Below are 20,927 nucleotides of genomic sequence, written 5' to 3' on the forward strand. Positions count from 1 at the left end.
TCCCTTTAGAGAGCTATTATCATACCCAATCTACAGTAGATGCTCAATAAATGAGACTTGCTGTTGATGGGCTTAGTAATGGGTTTGGTGTGGTGCCAGGTGCATAGTCAGAACCACAGGAGTTTTGGCACACCGTAGGTGCTCAGTATGAGCTATGAAGTCCTGAGGTGTCCAGTAAACAGGCACTTTTATTATTACTTGACAAGGACCTTGACATCTGTCTGGCACATAGTAGGTGCTCGAGACAGGGCATTATTTTCATATGAGGCCAATTAGATGGTCCTAGTTGAACTAAGCCTTTGGGGTGGGCTTTGGGTCCCTGGTAGCACAAGTGTTCAGTAAATAAATGATTTTACTTTAAAAAAATTTTTGACTATATTTTCTAAAAATTATTATGAATCCCTTGGTGCCATGCCTGATCCACAGTGGATGGTCAGTTAATAAGTGTATTTGCTGTTACTGTATGAAGCCCTGGGCATGATGCCTGGCACGTGGTAGGTGTGCAGTAATTAGCAGCACCGCACCTGGGCACATAGTGTGTGACATACAGTTTGTTTTTTTTGTTTGTTTGTTTGTTTTTTTTGAGACGGAGTCTTGCCCTGCCATCCAGGCTGGAGTGCAGTGGTGCGATCTCGGCTCCCTGCAACCTCTGCCTCCCAGGTTCAAGTGATTCTCCTGCCTCAGTCTCCCGAGTAACTGGGATTATAGGCACCCACCACCATGCCCAGCTGATTTTTTGTATCTTTAGTAGAGACAGGGTTTCACCATGTTGGCTGGGCTGGTCTTGAACTCCCGACCTCTTGATCCGCCCACCACGGCCTCCCAAAGTGCTGGGGTTACAGGCGTGAGCCACCGCGCCCGGCCGAGATTCTTTGGCTGTTCTATGAAGCCCTTGGCACAATGCTTGACACATAGTAGGTGCCTGATAAGTGGAGCATCTATTGCTGTTCCCCCTTAGCATGATCCCTGGCACATAGTAGGTATTCAATAAATAGATACTCTATTATTTTGTGAAGCCTTTGGTGCCAGTACCTAGTTGGTGCTTAATAAATGGAGCTTCTGTTGCTGTTCCCCTTGGCATGATGCCCGCCACGTGGTAGGTGTTTAGTAAATAAACGCTTTTACTATTATTTTGTGAAGCCCTTGGTGCTGGCACATAGTAGGTGCCTAATAGAGCTGCTGTTGCTTTTCCCCTTGGCACAGTGCCTGGCACATAGGTGTTCGGCATAGATTATTTTGCTATCATTTTAGGAAGCCCTTAGCAAAATGCTTGACACACAGTAGGTGCCTAATAATTGGAGCTTCTGTTGCTGTTCCCCTTAGCATGGTTCCTGGCACATAGTAGGTCCTTAATTATTGGAGCGTCTGTTGCTGTTCTCCTTGGCATGGTGCCTAGCACATAGCAGGTGCTTAATAAATTGAGCTGCTGGGGCTGCTCCTTTGGCACATAGTAGGTGTTCAATAGATACTTCTATTTTGTGAAGCGCTTGGTGCTGGCACATAGTAGGTACCTAATAGAGCTTCTGTTGCTGTTTCCCTTGGCATGGTGCCTGGCACATAGTAGGTGTTCAGCATAGATTATTTTGCTATCATCCTATGAAGCCCTTGGCAGAATGCTTGACACACAGTAGGGGCCTAATAATTGGAGCTGCTGTTGCCGTTCCCCTTGGCATGGTTCCTGGCACATAGCAGGTACCTAATAATTGGAGCTTCTGTTGCTGCTCCCCGTGGCACGTAGCAGGTGTTAAATAGATGCTTTTACTGTTATTTTGTGAAGCCCTTGTGCTGGCACATAGTAGGTACCTAACAGCTCTGTTGCCGTTCCCCTGGGCATGGTGACTGGCACATAGTAGGTGCCTAGTAAATGAAGCCTCAGTTGCCATTCCCCTTGGCATGGTGCCTGACACATAGTAGGTGCTTAATGGAGCTTCTGTTGCTGTTCATCTTGGCATGATGCCTGGCACATAGTAGGTGCTTAATAAATGGAGCATCAGTTGCCATTCCCCTTGGCGTGGTGCCTGGCACATAGTGGGTGCCTAATAATTGGAGCTTCAGTTGCCGTTCCCCGTGGCATGATGACTAGCACATAGTAGGTACCTAATGGAGCTTCTGTTGCCGTTCCCCTTACAATGGTGCTTGGCACATAATAGGTGTTCAATAAATAGATGATGTTACTATTTTGTGAAGCTCTTAGTGCTGGCACATAGTAGTTGCCTAATAAATGGAGCCTCAGTTGCCATTCCCCTTGGCATGGTGCCTGGCACGTAGTAGGTGCCTAATAAATGGAGCTTCTATTGCCGTTCCCCTGGGCATGGTGCCTGGCACATAGTAGGTACCTAATGGAGCTTCTGTTGCTGCTCCCCTTGGCACATAGTAGGTGTTAAATAGATGCTTTTACTGTTATTTTGTGAAGCCCTTGTGCTGCCACATAGTAAGTACCTAATAGAGCTGTGTTGCCATTCTCCTTGGCATGGTGCCTGGCACATAGTAGGTGTTTGAAATGTAGATTATTTTGCTATCATTCTGTGAAGCCTTTAGCACAATGCTTGACACATAGTAGGTGCCTAATAATTAGAGCCTCAGTTGCCGTTCCCCTTGGCATGGTGCCTGGCACATAGTAGGTGTTCAATAAATAGATGCTTTACTATCATGTTGTGAAGCCCTTGGTGCTGGCACATAACAGGTGCCTAGTAAGTGGAGTTTCTGTTGCTTTTCCCATTAGCACAGTGTGTGGCACATAGTAGGTGCCTAATAAATGGAGCATCTATTGCTGTTCCCCTTGGCATGGTGCCTGGCACACAGTAGATACTCAATAAGTAGATGCTTTACTATTTTGTGAAGCCTTTGGTGCTGGCACATAGTAGGTACCTAATAAATGGAGCTTCAGTTGCCGTTCCCTTGGCATGGTGCCTGGCACATAGTAGGTGTTCCATAAACTGATGCTTTATTTTGTGAAGCCCTTGGTGCCGGCACATAATAGGTGCCTAACAAAAGGGGCTTCTGTTGCTGTTCCCCTTGGCACCATGCCCAGCACATAGTAGGTACCTAACAGAAAGGGCTTCTATTGTTGTTACCCCGTCCAGTTTCTGGCATGGGGACCGCAGCGGTTTAGTGCCTGAGACCTACTGCGCGCCATGCAGGTGCAGCCTGGTGAGCACAGCGTTCTTGGCCAGCCCTCCCGGCCCCATCCCACCTGCCCGCCCGTCCACCGCACATCACACCTTTGGTTGACACCCGCTTCTTTTGGGTTCGACTTCTCTTTGGTTTGCTTCTGTTTTGTTTGTTATCATCTTCTTTTTTATTTTCTCTTTCCCATCTTTTGTTTCCCCACCCCCCTCCCCGCCCATCCCCCCCCCCTTCCCCCCCCCCCCCCCCACATTCTCCCCCCTCCAATAGAACCGTCAGCCCCCCCTCAAGACGTTAAATGTGTCAGCGTGCGCTCCACGGCCATTTTGGTAAGTTGGCGCCCGCCGCCGCCAGAAACGCACAACGGGGCCCTGGTGGGCTACAGCGTCCGCTACCGACCGCTGGGCTCAGAGGACCCGGAACCCAAGGAGGTGAACGGCATCCCCCCGACCACCACTCAGATCCTGCTGGAGGCCTTGGAGAAGTGGACCGAGTACCGCATTACGACTGTCGCTCACACAGAGGTGGGACCAGGGCCCGAGAGCTCGCCCGTGGTCGTCCGCACCGACGAGGATGGTAAGTACCTGCCCCAGGCCTGGGACCCCCCACCGGCCCCCGCCTCGAAGCCTTCCATCTGGAAACCCGGGCTGGTGGCCAAAGGGCACAAGCCTCACTCGGAGGAAGCCGCGAAGCCAGCAGCCTCCCTAAGAAACCCGGGGCTCCTTGACCTTGGAATTGGCCATTCTAGACCTGGGCAGGCTTAGCTCTGCGGCGTCTGCTCCCAGAGCCTCGTGCCTGGGCAGTGTCACTGGCTGCCCTCTATTTTGGCGGAACAGTGGAAAGCGTTGGAAGTGGGGTGGAGGAAACCGGCAGACAGCCCCTGCAGCCAAGTTGTGCCGATGGTGGTTATCCAGCGCCCCGGGTGGATGGAGACCAGGCTGTAGCATGGGCCACTTTCCGTGGTGCCGGTGTTCCCATCCTGGCCCATTTCAAGTTAGCGAGTTTGAAGCAGGAAAGCAAGGCACTGGGCCTGGCTTGGAGTCACGTGGTCGAATCATGGAGAGAAATGACAAGACACCTTTCCCAGTAAAACTGCAACCTCTCGGCCAAGCACGGTGGCTCGCACCTGTAAACCCAGCACTCTGAGAGGCCGAGGCAGGAGGATCGTATGACCCTAGGAGTTTGAGACCAGCCTAGGCAACATAGTGAGACCCTGTTCTTCCAAAAATTTTCTAAAACATTGCTGCGCCTAGCAGTTGGAGGCTACAGTGTGCTGCGATCATACCCCTGCACTCCAGCCTGAGTGACAGTGAGACCCCATCTCTACAGAAAACAGTTAGCTGAGCATGATGGCGCACGCCTATAGTTGCAGCTACTTGGAAGGCTGAGGTGGGAGGATCGCTGAAGCCCAGGAGTTCAAGGCTGCAGTGAGCCGTGATCCTGCCACTGCTCTCCAGCCTAGGGGACAGAGTAAGAGAACCTGTCTCAAAAATAATCACAGCTTCTTGGTCCTGGGAACCTGGTTTGTTTTCTGAGCCATTAGCCTCTAAGGTTCATTGGACAGGCCCATTATGTCCTAAGCCCAGGAAAGGAATGAAGCAGTTCCTCTGTATCCCAAACCCTGGGGTGGGTGAAAAAGATCCTCAGTGCCAAGTGGGCCACCTGCCTGCTGGAGTATTTAGGAGCATACAGCCGGACTGCCTGGTGCAAATGCTGGCTTTGCCTCTTGCTAAGGCTGTGAGCCCAGAATCAACTCTGAGACTCAGTTTCCCCAAATGTAAAATGAGAATGATGGGAGCCCCTATCTTGCAGGGTGATGATGAGGATGGAAGCAGTGTAGGGCGAAGAAGAAGGTGTCTGGAGGCCCTGGGAAGGTGGTTTAGACCCTGGGGGGCAGCCTGGGTCCATGGGGCGCGCCCTCAGGGGCCCCTCCTGGGGCTGTGGGGGGTGTGAAGGAGGCCACGCCCTCCCAGCCAGCGGTGAGCGCCGAGAGCGCCCAGACGTTCACCTGCAGCCACTCGGCATCCTGGAATCGGACAGTGGCGCTGCCCGGGGCAGGGCCGGGCGCCCTGGTAACGGCCCCGCCCGCCCCTCCCCTCCCCTCCCGCCCGCCAGTGCCCAGCGCGCCGCCGCGGAAGGTGGAGGCGGAGGCGCTCAACGCCACGGCCATCCGCGTGCTGTGGCGCTCGCCCGCGCCCGGCCGGCAGCACGGCCAGATCCGCGGCTACCAGGTCCACTACGTGCGCATGGAGGGCGCCGAGGCCCGCGGGCCGCCGCGTATCAAGGACGTCATGCTGGCCGATGCCCAGGTGGGCAGGGGGCCGGGGCGGGGGCGGGGCCGGGGGCGGGCTCCGGGCGGGGGCGGGCGGCCCCTGCGCTCCCCGCGCTCCCCCACACCTCTGCTTCTCTCTCTCCACCTCTGGCCTCCCCCGCTCACCTCCCTCCTCTCTCCCCTGCCGCCTCCTCCCGCGCTCAGTGGGAGACGGATGACACGGCCGAATATGTGAGTAGCGCCAGGGCCACCCACCGGCCCACCCCCGTGCGCTCCCCGCGGGCCGTGCCGTGCCGTGACTCCTGCACGCCTTTATCACCAGTAGTCAAAGGGTCTCCTCCTCTGGGCCCTCCCGTGCGCCCCTCGCTCCCCCATTACCTCTTGGAGCGCCCAGCCTCGGTGTTTGCACCAGGGAAATGGGATACCGGGTGCAGACCCGAGGGGTGGCCTGAGCACCGGGACCTGAGAGTCATCCCCAAACCGGCCTCACTCTGATGGCTGCTGCCAGCGGTGGGGCTCAGGCCTCCCTGGTCCTTCCCCTACCCTCGGTCACTCCTCCTGTGAGTATGCCTCCTCTCCTGTTAGACCCAGCCCCACCCTTCCACTCAACCCTGTGTGGCCTAGAAATGCCTCTTTCTGGACATTTTGGCCCCTGGGTAAGGAGAGGTGTCAGCCGGGCCAGTCAGAAAGCAGCGCTGTGATACCCTGGTTATGACCCCACAGTGCTTTCTCAGGAGGCCCTAAACCACAGAGAGGAATTGCTGTGTGCCTTTGGGCAAGTTGCTACCTCTCTCTGGGCTATGTTCCTGCCCCTAACCTGGGAGCACCAGGCTCTGCTGAGAACCCCAAGTCTGCTATTAATTGGCATGGTCCCTTAGCCAGGTGGCTAGTTCATTTCTGTAATCTCAGCACTTTGAGAGGTTGAGGCAGGCAGATGACCTGAGGTCAGGAGTTCGAGACCAGCCTGGCCAACATTTTTTTTTTTTTTTTTTTTTTTTTTTGCGATGGAGTCTCACTCTGTCGCCCAGGCTGGAGTGCAGTGGCAGGATCTCAGCTCACTGCAGTCTCCGCCTCCCGGGTTTAAGTGATTCTCCTGCCTCAGCCTCCCCAGTAGCTGGGTTGACAGGTCCGTACCACCATGCCTGGCTACTTTTTTGTATTTTAGTAGAGACGGGGTCTCACCGTGTTGCCCAGGATGCTTTCAAACTCTTGAGCTCAGGCAATCCGCCCGCCTCAGCCTCCCAAAGTGCTAGGATTACAGGCGTGAGCCACTGCACCCGGCCTAATTTTTGTATTTTTAGTAGAGATGGGGTTTTGCCATGTTGGCCGAGCTGGTCTCGAACTCCGGACCTCAAGGTGATCTGCCCGCCTGAGCCTCCCAAAGTGTTGGGATTACAGGCGTGAGCCACCGCGCCTGACTGACCCTGTCTCTAATAAACAAACAGCCACTGGTCCCACAGGCTCTGATGGCCCCCGTCCCCCTAACACGGGATCTAGGAGGAATATTCCCACCTGGGCTCCAACCCTGCTCCTCCTGCGGAGACCCTGGGAAGGATGGACTGTGGGCTCAGGGGCAGGAGACCCTCTGTTTGTGCATCCCCGTTGCCCTTCCTCATCCCCCTGGCCTGGGCCCACCCCACAGTTCCCAGGCATGCCGGCCTGTGCTTGGGGGTGTGCGTGCTTGCAGACACGTGATGCTGTGAGCGTGTGCACAGGTGTGTGTGCAAGCCCGCGCGCCCAGGAGTGTTCCGTGCTGTCATTCATTGGATGAGCATTTGTTGAGCACCTGCTGTATGCTAGGTCTATGCTGGGTGCTCAGGATGTGGTAGTGACAAGAGCCCCTCCTCCCCATGGGTCGTACTCTCGTGAGAGGATGTTAATCAGAACAAGACACACATCTTCCAGGCAGGGTGGCTCACGCCTGAAATCTCAACACTTTGAGAGGGCGAGGTGGGTGGATGACTTCTGGTCAGGAGTTCAAGACCAGCCTGGCCAACACGGTGAAACCCCATCTCTACTAAAAATACAAAAATTAGCTGGGTGTGGTGGTGATGCCTGTAGTCCCAGCTACTCAGGAGGCTGAGGCAGGAGAATTGCTTGAACCCAGGAGGCAGAGGTTGCAGTGAGCCAAGAGGGCACCACTGCACTCCAGCCTGGGCGGCAGGGCGAGACTCTGTCTCAAAAAAAAGAGGCCAGGTGCAGTGGCTCATGCCTGTATAATCCCAGCACTTTGGGAGGCCTGAGGTCAGGAGTTTGAGACCAATCTGGCCAACATGGTGAAACCCTGTCTCTACTAAAAATACAGAAATTAGCCAGGCATGGTGGTGCATGCCTGTAGTCCCAGCTACTTGGGAGGCTGAGGCAGGAGAATCGCTTGAACTTGGGAGGCAGAGGGTGCAGTGAGCTGAGATCACACCATTGTACTCCAGCCTGGGCAACAAGAGTGAAACTCTGTCTCAAAAACAAGAACAAAACACACATTGTTACAGGTGTGGTGGGGATGGATTTAGACAGTGAGGCAAACATTTCAAAATTGGCTCTTGGCCAGGCACAGTGGCTCACACCTGTAATCCAGCACTTCAGGTGGCAGAGGCAGGCCAATTGCTCGAGCCCACAAGTAGAAGACCAGCCTAGGCAACATGCCAAGATCCCATCTCTACAAAAAAAAAAAAAGAAAATACAAAAATTAGCCAGGCCTGTGGTGGTACACATCTGTATTCCCAGCTACCCGGAAGGCTGAGGTGGGAGGATCGCTTGAGCCCAGGAGGTTGAGGCTGCAGTGAGCTGTGAACACACAGCTCTCTAGCCTGGGCAGCAGAGTCAGACCCTGTCTCAACAAGGTAAAAAAGTAAAAATCTGCTCTCTGGGTGGCCCAGGGTGGTTAGTCCTGTTTTGTAGCATTTGCCCATTTCCGTGGTGTAAATACTTCCCACCGTGTCAATTTCAAGCCACCTGGGAGGTGCTGAGTAGCTCCTGATCATGTTTCTGTACAGATGCAATAGACAACATGGTTTCAAAGCAGTAACCATACAGATAACCACAGAGCTCGCAGTAGCCTTAGTGAAATAACCAGAAAAGGTGGCTTTGCTGTATTTATTGCCTTTGCTTTCAATATAACTTAGTCGATTGTAAGTTTATACCGATTTTTTTCTTTTTTTTTTTTTTTTTTGAGACAGAGTCTCGCTCTGTCACCCAGCCTGGAGTGCAGCGACACAGTGTTGGCTCACCACAACCTCCGACTCCCAGGTTCAAGTGATCCTCCTGCCTCAGCCACCCGAGTAGCTGGGACTACAGGCGTGCGCCACCATGCCTGGTTTATTTTTGTATTTTTAGTGAAGATGAGGTTTCACCATGTTGGGCAGGCTGGTCCTGAACTCCTAACCTCAAGTGATCCTCCCGCCTTCGCCTCCCGAAGTGATGAGATTACAGGCGTGAGCCACTGCACCCGGCCTTATACAGTTTAATTTTTAATGACAGCTCTGTTTCATAAGTGGCTCACAAAATTTCTGAAAATGTAACCACTGGCTCTCATGAGTTGGTACAGGTCATCTCCAGCACACACGTGAGCCTAGAGACAGGAAAAGCCGGTGCCAAAGGGCCTGAGGCAGGCTGTGCTTGGTGTGTTGGAGGAACGCAAGGAGAGCCCCTTGTTGCTGAGGGGAGGACCCGGGAGGGGATGTGCAGGGCCTTGTGGGCCACAGGGAGGACTTGGGGTTTGACCTCAAGGGAGGTGGGAGCCATGGAGGGAGGTAGGCAGAGGGGAGATGGGCCCTGACTATGGTGCTCACAGGCGCCCCCTGGCTGCTGTGGGTAGGACAGACTGTCGGGGGTGATGGCGGGAATTGGGGAAATGGAGCAAAGAGGACCGAATTGGTCCTGGCAAGCAACGGTGCGCTCGTTGGATGTTGCATGTACCCTCTGAGCATGGCGCCGCTATGTTTTGTGGTCTCTGCATGAGCTTGTGTGCATGTGTCTGCCCGTGATCCGGGCCCTGCGTCCTCCTTGCTTGATCTCAGCATGGGGCGGGGGGCGGGGCGGGCTGCTCCCGGCCCTGGCCATGGTGCTGACCCCCAGCCCCGCCCGCAGGAGATGATAATCACAAACCTGCAGCCTGAGACCGCCTACTCCATCACAGTAGCCGCCTACACCATGAAGGGCGATGGCGCTCGCAGCAAACCCAAGGTGGTAGTGACCAAGGGAGCAGGTATGCGACCCGCCCACCCCACAGCAGCCCCTTTGCCCCCACTAGCACCAGAGCATGCACCCAGAGTCCTTTAGCCCAGGAGGGCGGGCAGAGGGTGCACCAGGCAGCAGGAACAGTGAGACAAAGGTGTGGGGGCTGCTCAGGAGGGCGTCCAGGGCCCAGCATGGCCCCCCACCCCTGCCTCATCCTTCATCAGTCACTTCCTCTCCCCCGGTTGCCACCAGACAGAAACAGTTAACAGCCACAACCTCTGACCCCCTGGCCGTCTGTCCCCCCCTCGGCCTTTACTTGGGCTGTGCCCTCTGCCAGGATACCCCTTTCCCTGCTGGCTGGCTCCTCCCTCTACTTGTAGGTCTTGGCTCAAGGTACACCTCCTCTGGGAAGCCTTTCCTGATGGTCCCATCCCGCAATCTTGATTCTTCTGGGCCCCCTTGTCCCCTGTGCCTCCCCCATCAGGGCTCTGATCACCTGGGTAGCTGGTTCTTTCAGGGTGGTGTGCCTGTCTTCCCCCACTGCCTCAGAAAGCCTTATTTCTCTTGGTGGCCCTGCCTCAGTTTCTCCTTATAGCTCCTCTGTGTCCCTCCCATTGGCCTCAAGGGGCTGGCTTTTTTCCAGCCAAAATGGAGCTGAACACCAGGTGTGGTGGCTCACACCTGTAATCCCAGCACTTTGAGAGGCCGAAGCAGGCGGATCATCTGAGGTCGGGAGTTGGAGACCAGTCTGGCCAACATGGCGAAAAACCCCATCTCTACTAAACATACAAAAATTAGGCAGGCGTGGTGGCGAGCATCTGTCATCTCAGCTACTCGAGGGGCTGAGGCAGGAGAATGGCTTGAACCCAAGAGGCAGAGGTTGCAGTGAGCCGAGATCGTGCCACTGCACTCCGGCCTGGGCAGCAAGAGCAAAGCTCTGTCTCAAAAAAAAAAAAAAGGAAAGAAAAAGGGAGCTGAACAAAGAAATAGTGGCTGCCGTGAAGATGTGGGGGAGGGTACACCGGGCAGAGGGCATGGCCCAGAGAAGGATTCCAGAGGGCAGAGTGAGCTCCAGAGTATTCCAGGAACAGCTGACAGACTCCTGTGGCCTTTGTCCCAGCCCCCACCCCCATCCCCTCCTCGGGGACCCTTGGGGCCACACCACTGACCATACCCCACATTCTGGGCCTCCCAGCTGGACACAGCCCCTTCCTTTACCCACACTGTTTCCTTCGCCCGCCTAGTCTGCATGTGCTACATGCCACCTCCTCAAAGCAGCCTCCTGTGATCTCTCCCTCCCTTCTAGCCGGCAGGGCACTACTTCTCTCCTGTCTCTCAGGGACATTGTATTAGAGCTGTGTTTGCTCAGCAGAACTCACTGCATAAGTTGCTTCCCGCCACCCTGCGTATTCATGGCAGTCCATTAAAGGCCCTGATAAGTCCTGCAGTGGAGAAGTCCATTTTCATTGATACAGCCCAGCTCTCACCTTTCTTTGCCCTCTCTCTTGGCATGTTGACTACTACCCAGGCCGTGCAAACCACAGAGCAGGGGCAGGACTTCAGATGCCTTTATGTCCCGTGGGTATTGGTCAGGTGCCTGCATTGAACAAGGGCCGAACAAGGCAGGAGAGGGCTGCGTTATTAACGGAAGCGGACCTGCAGCGGCAGCTGTACACGTTTTCCTTCACTGGCTCTGAGTGTTCACCTCCGCGCCCATAGCCCAGTGCCGCCCCTGGACCTTTGCATGGGCTGTTCCCTCTGCCTGGAACACGATTCCCCCAGATCTTATCGTGGTTCCCTCTCTGCTCCTTCAAGTCTTTGCTGCTTAAGTGAGGCGTTCTCGAGACCTAACTCTTCCTATTTTTGTTCTTTTTGTTTTTTTGAGATGGAGTCTTGTTCTCTTGCCAGGCTGGAGTGCAGTGGCACAATCTGGGCTCACTGCAACCTTCACCTCAGCCTCTCGAGTAGCTGGGACTACAGGCACGCGCCACCACGCCCAGTTTTTTGTATTTTTAGTAGAGACGGGGTTTCACCATGTTGGCCAGGCTGGTCTTGAACAGCTGACCTCAGGTCATCCACCCACCTCAGCCTCCTGTAGGGCTTACAGGTGTGAGCCACCGTGCCCGGCTTATTGTTTTTGTTTTGAAGATGGAATCTTACTCTGTTGCCCAGTCTAGAGTGCAGTGGTGCAATCTTGCCTCACTGCAGCCTGTGCCTTTCAGGTTCCAGCAGTTCTCCCGCCTCAGCCTCCCGGGTAGCTGGAATGACAGGCGCCCACCACCACGCCCGGCTAATTTTTGTATTTTTAGTAAAGACGGGGTTTCACCATGTTGGTCAGGCTGGTCTCCCACTCCTGACCTGAAATGATTCGGCCTCCCAAAGTGCTGGGATTACAGACATGCGCCACCGCGCCCTGCCATTGAGACCTCCTTTTAAAACCCACAACCCCAGCTGGGTGCAGTGGCCTGTAATCCCAGCACTCTGAGAGGCCGAGAGAGGAAGATGACTTGAACCCAGGGGTTCGAGGCTGCATTGAGCCATGATCACACCATGGCCCTCCAGGCTGCGCGCCATAGCAAGACGCCAACTCAAAAAAGAAAATGACATTAGAGGGAAACAAAAATGAAAACTACAGCCCCCACCTCGTGCGCCTGGGCCCTGACCCCGCCCCGTGTCCCCGCAGTGCTGGGCCGCCCCACCCTGTCGGTGCAGCAGACCCCCGAGGGCAGCCTGCTGGCACGCTGGGAGCCCCCGGCCGGCGCCGCGGAGGACCAGGTGCTGGGCTACCGCCTGCAGTTCGGCCGCGAGGACTCGACGCCCCTGGCCACCCTGGAGTTCGCGCCCTCCGAGGACCGCTACACGGCGTCGGGCGTGCACAAGGGGGCCACGTACGTGTTCCGTCTGGCGGCCCGCAGCCGCGGCGGCCTGGGCGAGGAGGCGGCCGAGGTCCTGAGCATCCCCGAGGACGCGCCTCGCGGCTACCCGCAGATCCTGGAGGCGGCCGGCAACGCGTCGGCCGGGACGGTCCTGCTCCGCTGGCTGCCGCCCGTGCCCGCCGAGCGCAACGGGGCCATCGTCAAGTACACGGTGGCCGTGCGGGAGGCCGGCGCCCTGGGCCCCGCCCGAGAGACCGAGCTGCCGGCGGCGGCCGAGCCGGGCGCGGAGAACGCGCTCACGCTGCGGGGCCTGAAGCCCGACACGGCCTATGACCTCCAAGTGCGAGCCCACACGCGCCAGGGCCCCGGCCCCTTCAGCCCCCCCGTCCGCTACCGGACGTTCCTGCGGGACCAAGGTAGGCGCACGGCGACCCCCGCACCAGAGCCGGACCGGGCCTCGCGCCCCCCCCACACCCCAGCCCCTCCCTCTCCCCCGCCCAGGTAAGTGGTCACTTTTCTGCTTCCTCGTGGTCACTCAGGCAAGTCCGGACCCCGAGGCTCCGGCGTTGGCAAAGGTGGGACGTGCCTCGGTCGCACCGCCGCCCCCCACCGCCGCCCCCTCCCTCGCTCCCCTTCCTCCTCCTCCTCCTCCTTCTCCTCCTCCACCACCTTCTCTCTGCAGCCTCTGCAGCCGCGCCGTCTCCCGAAGCAGGGACTTGGGACAGGGCAGGGCCGGGCCAGGGCCAGGCAGGAAGGCCGTGGGCAAGGGCACAGCGGACGACAGGGAGCGCCTGGGCCGCCCCACCCCACCCCGCTCCACGCCGCCCAGTGCCAGGCACTCACGCGGCCTCTCTTCTGCTCTCTCCCTGCTCGGCGGCCTCTCCCGGCAGTCTCGCCCAAGAACTTCAAGGTGAAAATGATCATGAAGACGTCGGTCCTGCTCAGCTGGGAGTTCCCCGACAACCACAACTCGCCCACGCCTTACAAGGTGCGACTGCCCAGCAGGCAGGCAGGCAGGGTCAGGGGTTGTAGTCCAGGAGGGGTTAAGGCCCAGTTTGGAGTTGGTGTGAGGTCTGGGATCAGGGCTCAGTCAGAGATGGTCCTCAGCTAGGACTGAGGTTCAGTCAATACTGGGAGTCAGAGTTGGGGCTCAGCCTAGGATTGGAGGTCAGCTGGGATTGAGGTTAGGTCAATATTGTGGATCTGGGTTGGCGTTCAGCCTTGAATTGTGGCTTATCTAGGATTGAGGTTTAGCCTGGGATTCAGTCAATATCGGAAATCAGAGTTGGGGCTCAGCCTTAGATCATGGCTCTGCTTGGACCGAGGCATGGTCAGGATTGGGACTCAGAGTTGGTACTTAGCCTGAGGTCAGAGTTTAGTCTGGAGTTGGTGCTGAGTCTGGGGTCAGGGCTCAACCTGGCATTGAGGTTCTGTCTGAGATCAGGAATCAGTCTAGGATCACGTCTCAGAGGTGGTTTCCACCTAGGGTCAGGGCTCAGCTGGAATTCAGGATCAGTCTGGGTTCAGGGTTCACTGGGATTGGAGATTCAGCATGGGATCTGGGCTCAAAGTAGGCTTCCACCTAGGGTCAGGGCCCAGCTGGAATTTAGGCACAGTCTGGGGTCAGGGAATCAGTGTGGGATTAGGTCTCAGTCAGAGTTGGGTTTCCACCTGGGGTCAGGGTTCAGTGAGGTTGGGGCTGAGTCAGAGTTGGGGACTCAGCCTGGGATCAGGGATCAGTCAATGTTGGATTTTTGCCTGGGATCAGGGCTCAGTTGGGGTAGGGGACTCAGCCTGGAGCCAGGGCTTAGTCCATGGCCAGGTGTTGAGCCCATCAGGCCCCGCTGAGCTAACCCTGGCCCACAGATCCAGTACAATGGGCTCACACTGGACGTGGACGGCCGCACCACCAAGAAGCTCATCACGCACCTCAAGCCCCACACCTTCTACAACTTTGTGCTGACCAACCGCGGCAGCAGCCTGGGCGGCCTCCAGCAGACGGTCACCGCCTGGACCGCCTTCAATCTGCTCAACGGCAAGCCCAGCGTCGCCCCCAAGCCCGACGCCGACGGCTTCATCATGGTGTATCTGCCCGACGGCCAGAGCCCCGTGCCTGTCCAGTACGCTTACCCCCATGCTCCGGGTTCCTCATCACCCCCATCAGCCCGCTGTGAGGATGGGGCAAGCCACATACCCTCTCTCTGCCTGACTTTCCTTGCCCGTCTATAAAATAAGGACCGTATCAGCCCCAGCTCGTGGGGCTGTCCAAGATTAAGCGCAGTTGTCACTAAATGTGCCCTTATGTCTGCTCTTCCAGCATTTCCTGATATCCCATATGCCTCATCCCCCACTGGGTAATACTAGGGCCCCTGAGAGGATTTGGTTCTGGGTTTTCCAACTGGTGCGAAGGCAAAGCTGAGAGCCCCCGGTGAGGAAAGGAGCACTCTGCCTGAGAGGCAGAGGAGATGTAAGGTCTTCAGGGTTATGTGGGCATTGAAGCTGGGGCTTTGAAGGATGTACAGAAGTTCAACAATGAGACTTAAGAAAGTACAGCATGATCCAAGCCTGGAGGCTTGAGTCAGGAACTGTGGTCATTTGTGGATGGGACACAGGGGAATAGGCCCATTGTACAAATGGAAGGGAAGACTCAGATAAACGCCCCCACTCCCATTTGTCCCCACGTAGCATCCCTTGGTCATGCCTGTCGACAGCCTCCCCGAACTCTTTCCCCATCTCTCTGCAGGAGCTACTTCATCGTGATGGTGCCACTGCGCAAGTCTCGCGGAGGCCAATTCCTGACCCCGCTGGGTAGCCCAGAGGACATGGATCTGGAGGAGGTGAGGTCCTGGGGGCCTGACCTGCAGGGCACAGATACGTTCCAGCTTTCACGTGCCCTGTTGCTCCCAGCTGAGCTCTGAGCCACCCACGACTCTGTTCCCACAGCTCATCCAGGACATCTCCCGGCTCCAGAGGCGCAGCCTGCGGCACTCGCGCCAGCTGGAGGTGCCCCGGCCCTACATCGCGGCTCGCTTCTCTGTGCTGCCATCCACGTTCCATCCCGGCGACCAGAAGCAGTACGGCGGCTTCGATAACCGGGGCCTGGAGCCCGGCCACCGCTATGTCCTCTTTGTGCTTGCTGTGCTTCAGAAGACCGAGCCTGTAAGTCCTGAATGATGTCTGCCCACAGCCAGACACATGCTCCAATCTTCCCAGCTCGCTGTGGTGGGAGCAGGGCAGAGGGGAAGATTTGGGAGTGAGGATATCCTGAAATGAAGGTTTCTTAGAGGAAGGGACCTTGCAGCTGGGGCGTTGAGGGGTGAGTAGGAGTTCAGCAAAGAAAAATAACATCCCAGGATTTGCATGTGCAAAGGTCTGGTGGTACAAAAAGGATTTCAGAGTGGCTGGAGCAGAGAAGGGAATGGGGAGAGCAATGATTGGCAGGGACCAGGTCATATAGGCCTTCAGGGGCAAGGATTTAGGAACGTAGGATTTAGAAGAGGGGAAAACCATGGGTTTGTGTTTGAAAAAGACCCATCTGGCCACCGTAAGGAGGGTGTACACTGATGGAGACCCCCCTTTCCCTGCAGACCTTTGCAGCCAGTCCCTTCTCAGACCCCTTCCAGCTAGACAACCCGGACCCCCAGCCCATCGTGGACGGCGAGGAGGGGCTTATCTGGGTGATTGGGCCCGTGCTGGCCGTGGTCTTCATAATCTGCATTGTCATTGCTATCCTGCTCTACAAGAAGTAAGCCCCCTGTCCTCCCCTACTTGGCGGCAGGGAGGGCTTTCCTGGAAGAGGAGGAGGGAGGAGGAGTTGTCTCAGTGAATCATCACTGAAGGTCTCAGCTGTACACATGGAAAAACTGAAGTTCAGAGAGATTAATTAAGCCACTTGATCAAGGTCACACAGCATGGGAATGGCAGAGCTAGGGTTCAAAGCAGGCCAGTGAATAGTTCATTGGCGTCTATGAACTATTAAGTCCTGTCTTCATCTCAGCAAGACGACTTGGGGACGGAGGCTGCCTGTGTGCAGTTCATTGAGGATAGCCATTGTGGCCACATGGGGCACGTGCTAGCTTAGAAAGGGAGGGCTGAGATGAGCCTCCTTGTGGTGTCGGGAGGGAAGGGGATAAACAAGAAAGATGACATCACTTTCCAGAGGAGACCAAAGCTCAGAGAGGTTAAGGAAGCCACTGAGAGTCACAGAGCAAGCCCTTGCTGGCCAGCACCCCCTCACCTTTTTCTTCTTTTTCCCCCTTCTCACCTGTCGCTTTTGGGAACAGCAAACCTGACAGGTAAGAACCAGCCCTGTCCCCTGTAAAGGGGCATGAGCCCCAGCAGCCATGGTGGGGAGAGGTACAGGACATGGGGCAGGTGTAATTTCTGTATCTTGCTAGGGATATATCCCAAGGGAGCGTGGAAAATGGCTGAGGACAAACCTCAACTCCCACCACTGAGGAACCCTAAGACTAGAGATATAAACAGACGAATAGCTCTTTCTGCCCGAAGAAATGAGGGGTTTGGGTTTTCTGTTTTTTTGAGACATCAACTTCAGGTTCCTGAAGAGGACAGCAGCCATCAGTTAAATGTTAACTTTAAAAGCCTCAGTCAAGAGGACGAGGATGGGGAATGGGTTGATGGCTGTGCCTACAGGAGACGGGATGCCTGGCTGCTCCCAGAGCTTGCTTATGTATCTGTGTTGGTTCCTGGAAACCCCAGTCACGTGGTACACGGGTCCTTTGCTACCACACATTCCCGGGGCCTGAATGGTATTCACACATACGTATTGCATCTTTGAGCATGTGCGTGTACTAACTGGGCTGTGCCACTTCTTTCTTCTAAAGTAAACGCAAGGACTCAGAACCTCGCACCAAATGCCTCCTAAACAACGCCGACCTCGCCCCTCACCACCCCAAGGACCCTGTGGAAATGAGACGCATTAACTTCCAGACTCCAGGTATGTACTTATCCATGGTTCCAGGGATACCACCCATGGAGGGCAAATAACTGGGGAGAAGCAGCAGCTGCCACACAGGGGGCCCCTCACGGGCCCCTTCTGAACTATGCTTGGTGTCGCCAAATTCTTGATTCCCAAATGCCTCGTACCCTATGTGGATCTGGGCTTGGAACCCGTGGGTTGGTGCTGCTTACAACCAAGTGAGGCTTTTTTTTTTTTTTTTTAACATTTAACTGATGGCTGCTGTCCTCTTCAGGAACCTAAAAATGATGTCTTTAAAAAACAGAAAACCCAAACTCCTCATTTTCTTGGGCAGAAAGAGCTACTCTTCTGTTTATATTTCTAGTCTTAAGGTTCCTCAGCAGTGGGGGTTGAGGTTTGTCCTCTGCCATTTTCCACACACCCTTGGAATATATCCCTAACAAGGTACAGACATTATACCTGCCCCATGCCCTGTACCTCTCCCCACCATGGCTGCTGGGGCTCATTCCCCTTTACAGTTCCCTGTAGATTTGATAGGGTTCAGCTAAAGTCAGTTCTCCTGCTAGTCCAGGAGAACTGAATCAAGGTCTTATCCTTAATCATCTTCATGTGTGATTCACAAAGGCCACCATCTCCTCCCTCTACATGGGCTCATGCCAGCCGCTTCTAACCAAATAAGGAATTTTTCATTTTACTGATGGCTGCTGTTCTCCTTATGGGTTCACAGCCTGGTTACATCTGTCCTTCCAACTGTATCTGGTCTCCACTTCCTACCTCTGAACTGGTTCGTGTCAACTCTATTTTCCAACCAAATGAAGATTTTAAACATTTATATTTAACTGATGTTTTTAGTCCTTAAAGCCTCATGCACAGCCTCACATATCATTCCTACTATACTTTCTTTTTTTCTGTCTCTGGACTGGCTCGTGGCACTTCCGTTTTCATCCAAATGAGGGTTTTGACCATTCATATTCAACTAATGGCTGCTATCCTCATAAAGGGATTATGCAGGGTTTCATGTATCACCCCTCATGTATTCTCATCCCTTTCTCTGTACTGATTCATGTTGTTTTGGTTTTTCAGCCAAATGAGAATTTTAAATGTGTATGTAACTGATGTCTGCAGTCTTCTGAAGGGATCATGCAGAGTCTTTTAATTCACCACTGATGTGCTCTCGTCTCATTTCTGTCTCTGGACTAGCTTATGTCTGTTGTGTTTCCCTCCAAATAAGGATTTTCAACATGTTCATTTAACTGATGGTTGCTGTCCTCCTTGAAGCTCATGGCATGGGCCCATATGTCCTTTCCCTGCTCCCCCAGCTTCTCCCTCACTGTCCTGCATCCTCCTTCCTCAGAATGCCCTCTGCTGACCTCAACAGAGGAGACCCAAGGCCAGGCTGGTCTGGGGGAAGGGATTTGTAGACAGAAGAATCTAGCACTTTGGAGTCCTTCCAGAGTGACAGGGCAAGACCAGGACTGGCTGGTATACAGCCAGAGGGGTACACAGTTAGCAGCTACCATGGGGGTCTCAGGTGGGGGCCCAGGCAGCTATATGTCCCTCAGGTTGTCCGCGTTGCTCTGCCCGTTGCATCTGCTAGCCATTGAGGGGGGGGGGGGGGGGGAGGGGGGAACCCCCCCCCCTGCATGTTTTCATTTATTTATTGTTTGCTGTTTGCAGATTCAGGCCTCAGCAGCCCCCTCAGGGAGCCGGGGTTTCACTTTGAAAGTTAGTTCCTGTGTTTCTCTGTTCTTGGCTTCCTTTGGCCCCGTCTGTTCATTTTCTCTTTGGTTTTTCCATCCTGCCTCCTGTCTGTGTCCACGCGCCCCGCCCTCCGCCACTGGCCCCTGCCCACCTGTCCTGTGCTGGCTCCTGGGAGAGGGCAGGGGGTTGCTCCATTGGGCCCTTAGGTGGCTGTGACTGCTGCGTGCATGTCAGGGACCTGGTACCCTGGCACTTAGGTACCCGGGACATGCCCATGTGACAGGCAGCCCCCTTAGATGTGAGCTCCTGGGGGGCGCTCAGGGCAGCTAGGGACACGTGGGAGTTGGAGTTACCAACTGGCCTAGAAACCCCCTGATGGCTAAACACCCTGCACACAGGTACCAGGAGAGGTCAGGGTTCTGCAGACTGGGATGTCGGGAAGGGGGAACCGAGCTCACACCCAGCACCTCCAGCAGCCACCCTGGGGGGCTTGAAAGGATAAGAGCTCTCAGGCCAGGGCTTTTGGCACCTGCTCCTGCTCCAAGCGAGTGCAGGGACAGATGGGGGCCCCTCACCCGCCTCACATACCCACACACATAGCGTTTATCCCTCCCCAGCCCCTCACCTCTTCCTGCAAGAGGACTTTGCCTCTGATCCCAGAGGGACAGAAAGGGGTGTCAGTCATCCACCCAGGGATAGGATTTCCGAAGCCCAGCTGGCCGCATCTGCTGTTTAATTTCTGTGCCACACACTTGCTTCTTGGCTCGGGGCACTGGGAACTTCACATCCTCCGGGGTGACCCTTCTGCCAGCCCCTCCACCCCCAGCTCGGTTGGAAGGAAACAGGATGAGCCAGCGACTGTGATCTGGAGCCCTCCAGGGGTATCCAGCTCTGCCCCAAGCGGCAGCCTCAAACCTGCTGCCTTTAGAGTCCCCTAGACCTGGGGTCCCGGCCCCTTCACAAGCCACCCCGAATCTACCCCTCCTGCCAAGCCCCACCCCAGCCACGCCCTTCTAACCGCAGCTCCTCCATCGCAGACTCACATGTAGAGCACCCCTTCCCTCAGTCCCCGGCTGGCCCCCTGGTGACCAACCCCGGTGGGGTCTGCTCCACCCTCATAGGCATGCTCAGCCATCCGCCAATCCCCATCGCAGACATGGCGGAGCACACGGAGCGGCTCAAGGCCAACGACAGCCTCAAGCTCTCCCAGGAGTATGAGGTGAGCCTGCCCCTGCCTCTACCCCTGCCCCCGCCCCCGCTTACCTCCGCCTCACCTCCGCCTCACAGGCACCTACCCTGACACCCACGCCCTCCCCTTCCTCTACAGTCCATCGACCCTGGACAGCAGTTCACATGGGAACATTCCAACCTGGAAGTTAACAAGCCCAAGAACCGCTATGCCAATGTCATCGCCTATGACCACTCCCGCGTCATCCTCCAGCCCATCGAAGGTAGCTCAGAGACCCCCAGGCCTAACCTGACCTTCCCCATTGCATGGAAAGCACTAGATCCCATGTCTTCCCTTGGCCACTAAAGCCTGATTCTGGTCATCGACCTGGTCCAGCTCCAGCTGGAGGCTACTGGGCATCTTTAGATATGTATTTAACTGATGGCTGCTGTCCATAACATGGCTTAATCTGTCCTCCTGCATCAGTTGTGATCAATCAGAGAAGCTCTGCTGCCCAGGGACATTTGGCAATGTCCAGGGACATTTTTGGTTGTCACAACCTTGGGGGAAGAAATGTTACTGGCGTGGAGTGGGTGGAGGCCAGGGAGGCTGCTCAGCACCCTGCATTGCCCAGGATGGCTCCACCCACAGACAATAATAGTGCTGAGG

At 55.6% G+C, this 20,927-nt stretch overlaps 1 protein-coding gene and 2 long non-coding RNA genes across 19 annotated transcripts in view; 2 read left to right on the forward strand and 1 right to left on the reverse strand.

The window, feature by feature from the left end:
- The window catches only part of PTPRS (protein tyrosine phosphatase receptor type S), a 138,533-nt gene that overhangs the window by 107,797 nt on the left and 9,809 nt on the right, over nucleotides 1-20,927 (forward strand). For 7 of the 17 annotated variants that reach the window (XM_032252157.1, XM_032252160.1, XM_032252161.1 and 4 more), the window contains 15 exons: nucleotides 3,397-3,702; nucleotides 5,242-5,435; nucleotides 5,603-5,629; nucleotides 9,485-9,602; nucleotides 12,258-12,866; nucleotides 13,341-13,438; nucleotides 14,317-14,570; nucleotides 15,194-15,287; nucleotides 15,394-15,609; nucleotides 16,038-16,195; nucleotides 16,734-16,745; nucleotides 17,295-17,407; nucleotides 19,067-19,114; nucleotides 20,212-20,309; nucleotides 20,418-20,541. In XM_032252157.1, the coding sequence (XP_032108048.1) occupies nucleotides 3,397-3,702; nucleotides 5,242-5,435; nucleotides 5,603-5,629; nucleotides 9,485-9,602; nucleotides 12,258-12,866; nucleotides 13,341-13,438; nucleotides 14,317-14,570; nucleotides 15,194-15,287; nucleotides 15,394-15,609; nucleotides 16,038-16,195; nucleotides 16,734-16,745; nucleotides 17,295-17,407; nucleotides 19,067-19,114; nucleotides 20,212-20,309; nucleotides 20,418-20,541 (2,469 nt within the window). The remainder of the gene's footprint in view (nucleotides 1-3,396; nucleotides 3,703-5,241; nucleotides 5,436-5,602; nucleotides 5,630-9,484; nucleotides 9,603-12,257; nucleotides 12,867-13,340; nucleotides 13,439-14,316; nucleotides 14,571-15,193; nucleotides 15,288-15,393; nucleotides 15,610-16,037; nucleotides 16,196-16,733; nucleotides 16,746-17,294; nucleotides 17,408-19,066; nucleotides 19,115-20,211; nucleotides 20,310-20,417; nucleotides 20,542-20,927) is intronic. The other 10 variants (XM_032252171.1, XM_032252173.1, XM_032252172.1 and 7 more) reach the window with 5 other exon arrangements.
- LOC116532728 lies at nucleotides 780-3,314 on the forward strand. Its single transcript, XR_004260944.1, has 3 exons — nucleotides 780-1,163; nucleotides 1,346-1,914; nucleotides 2,272-3,314. It is a non-coding gene; the product is annotated as an uncharacterized LOC116532728 (long non-coding RNA).
- Nucleotides 1,089-1,834, reverse strand: LOC116532730. The gene is made up of 3 exons (XR_004260945.1): nucleotides 1,697-1,834; nucleotides 1,512-1,635; nucleotides 1,089-1,167 (listed from the first exon to the last, which is right to left on the reverse strand). It is a non-coding gene; the product is annotated as an uncharacterized LOC116532730 (long non-coding RNA).

The sequence above is a fragment of the Sapajus apella genome, unplaced genomic scaffold, assembly GCF_009761245.1.
Source record: "Sapajus apella isolate SASKATOON/1434 unplaced genomic scaffold, GSC_monkey_1.0 scaffold77, whole genome shotgun sequence".
Taxonomy (NCBI): Eukaryota; Metazoa; Chordata; class Mammalia; order Primates; family Cebidae; genus Sapajus; species Sapajus apella.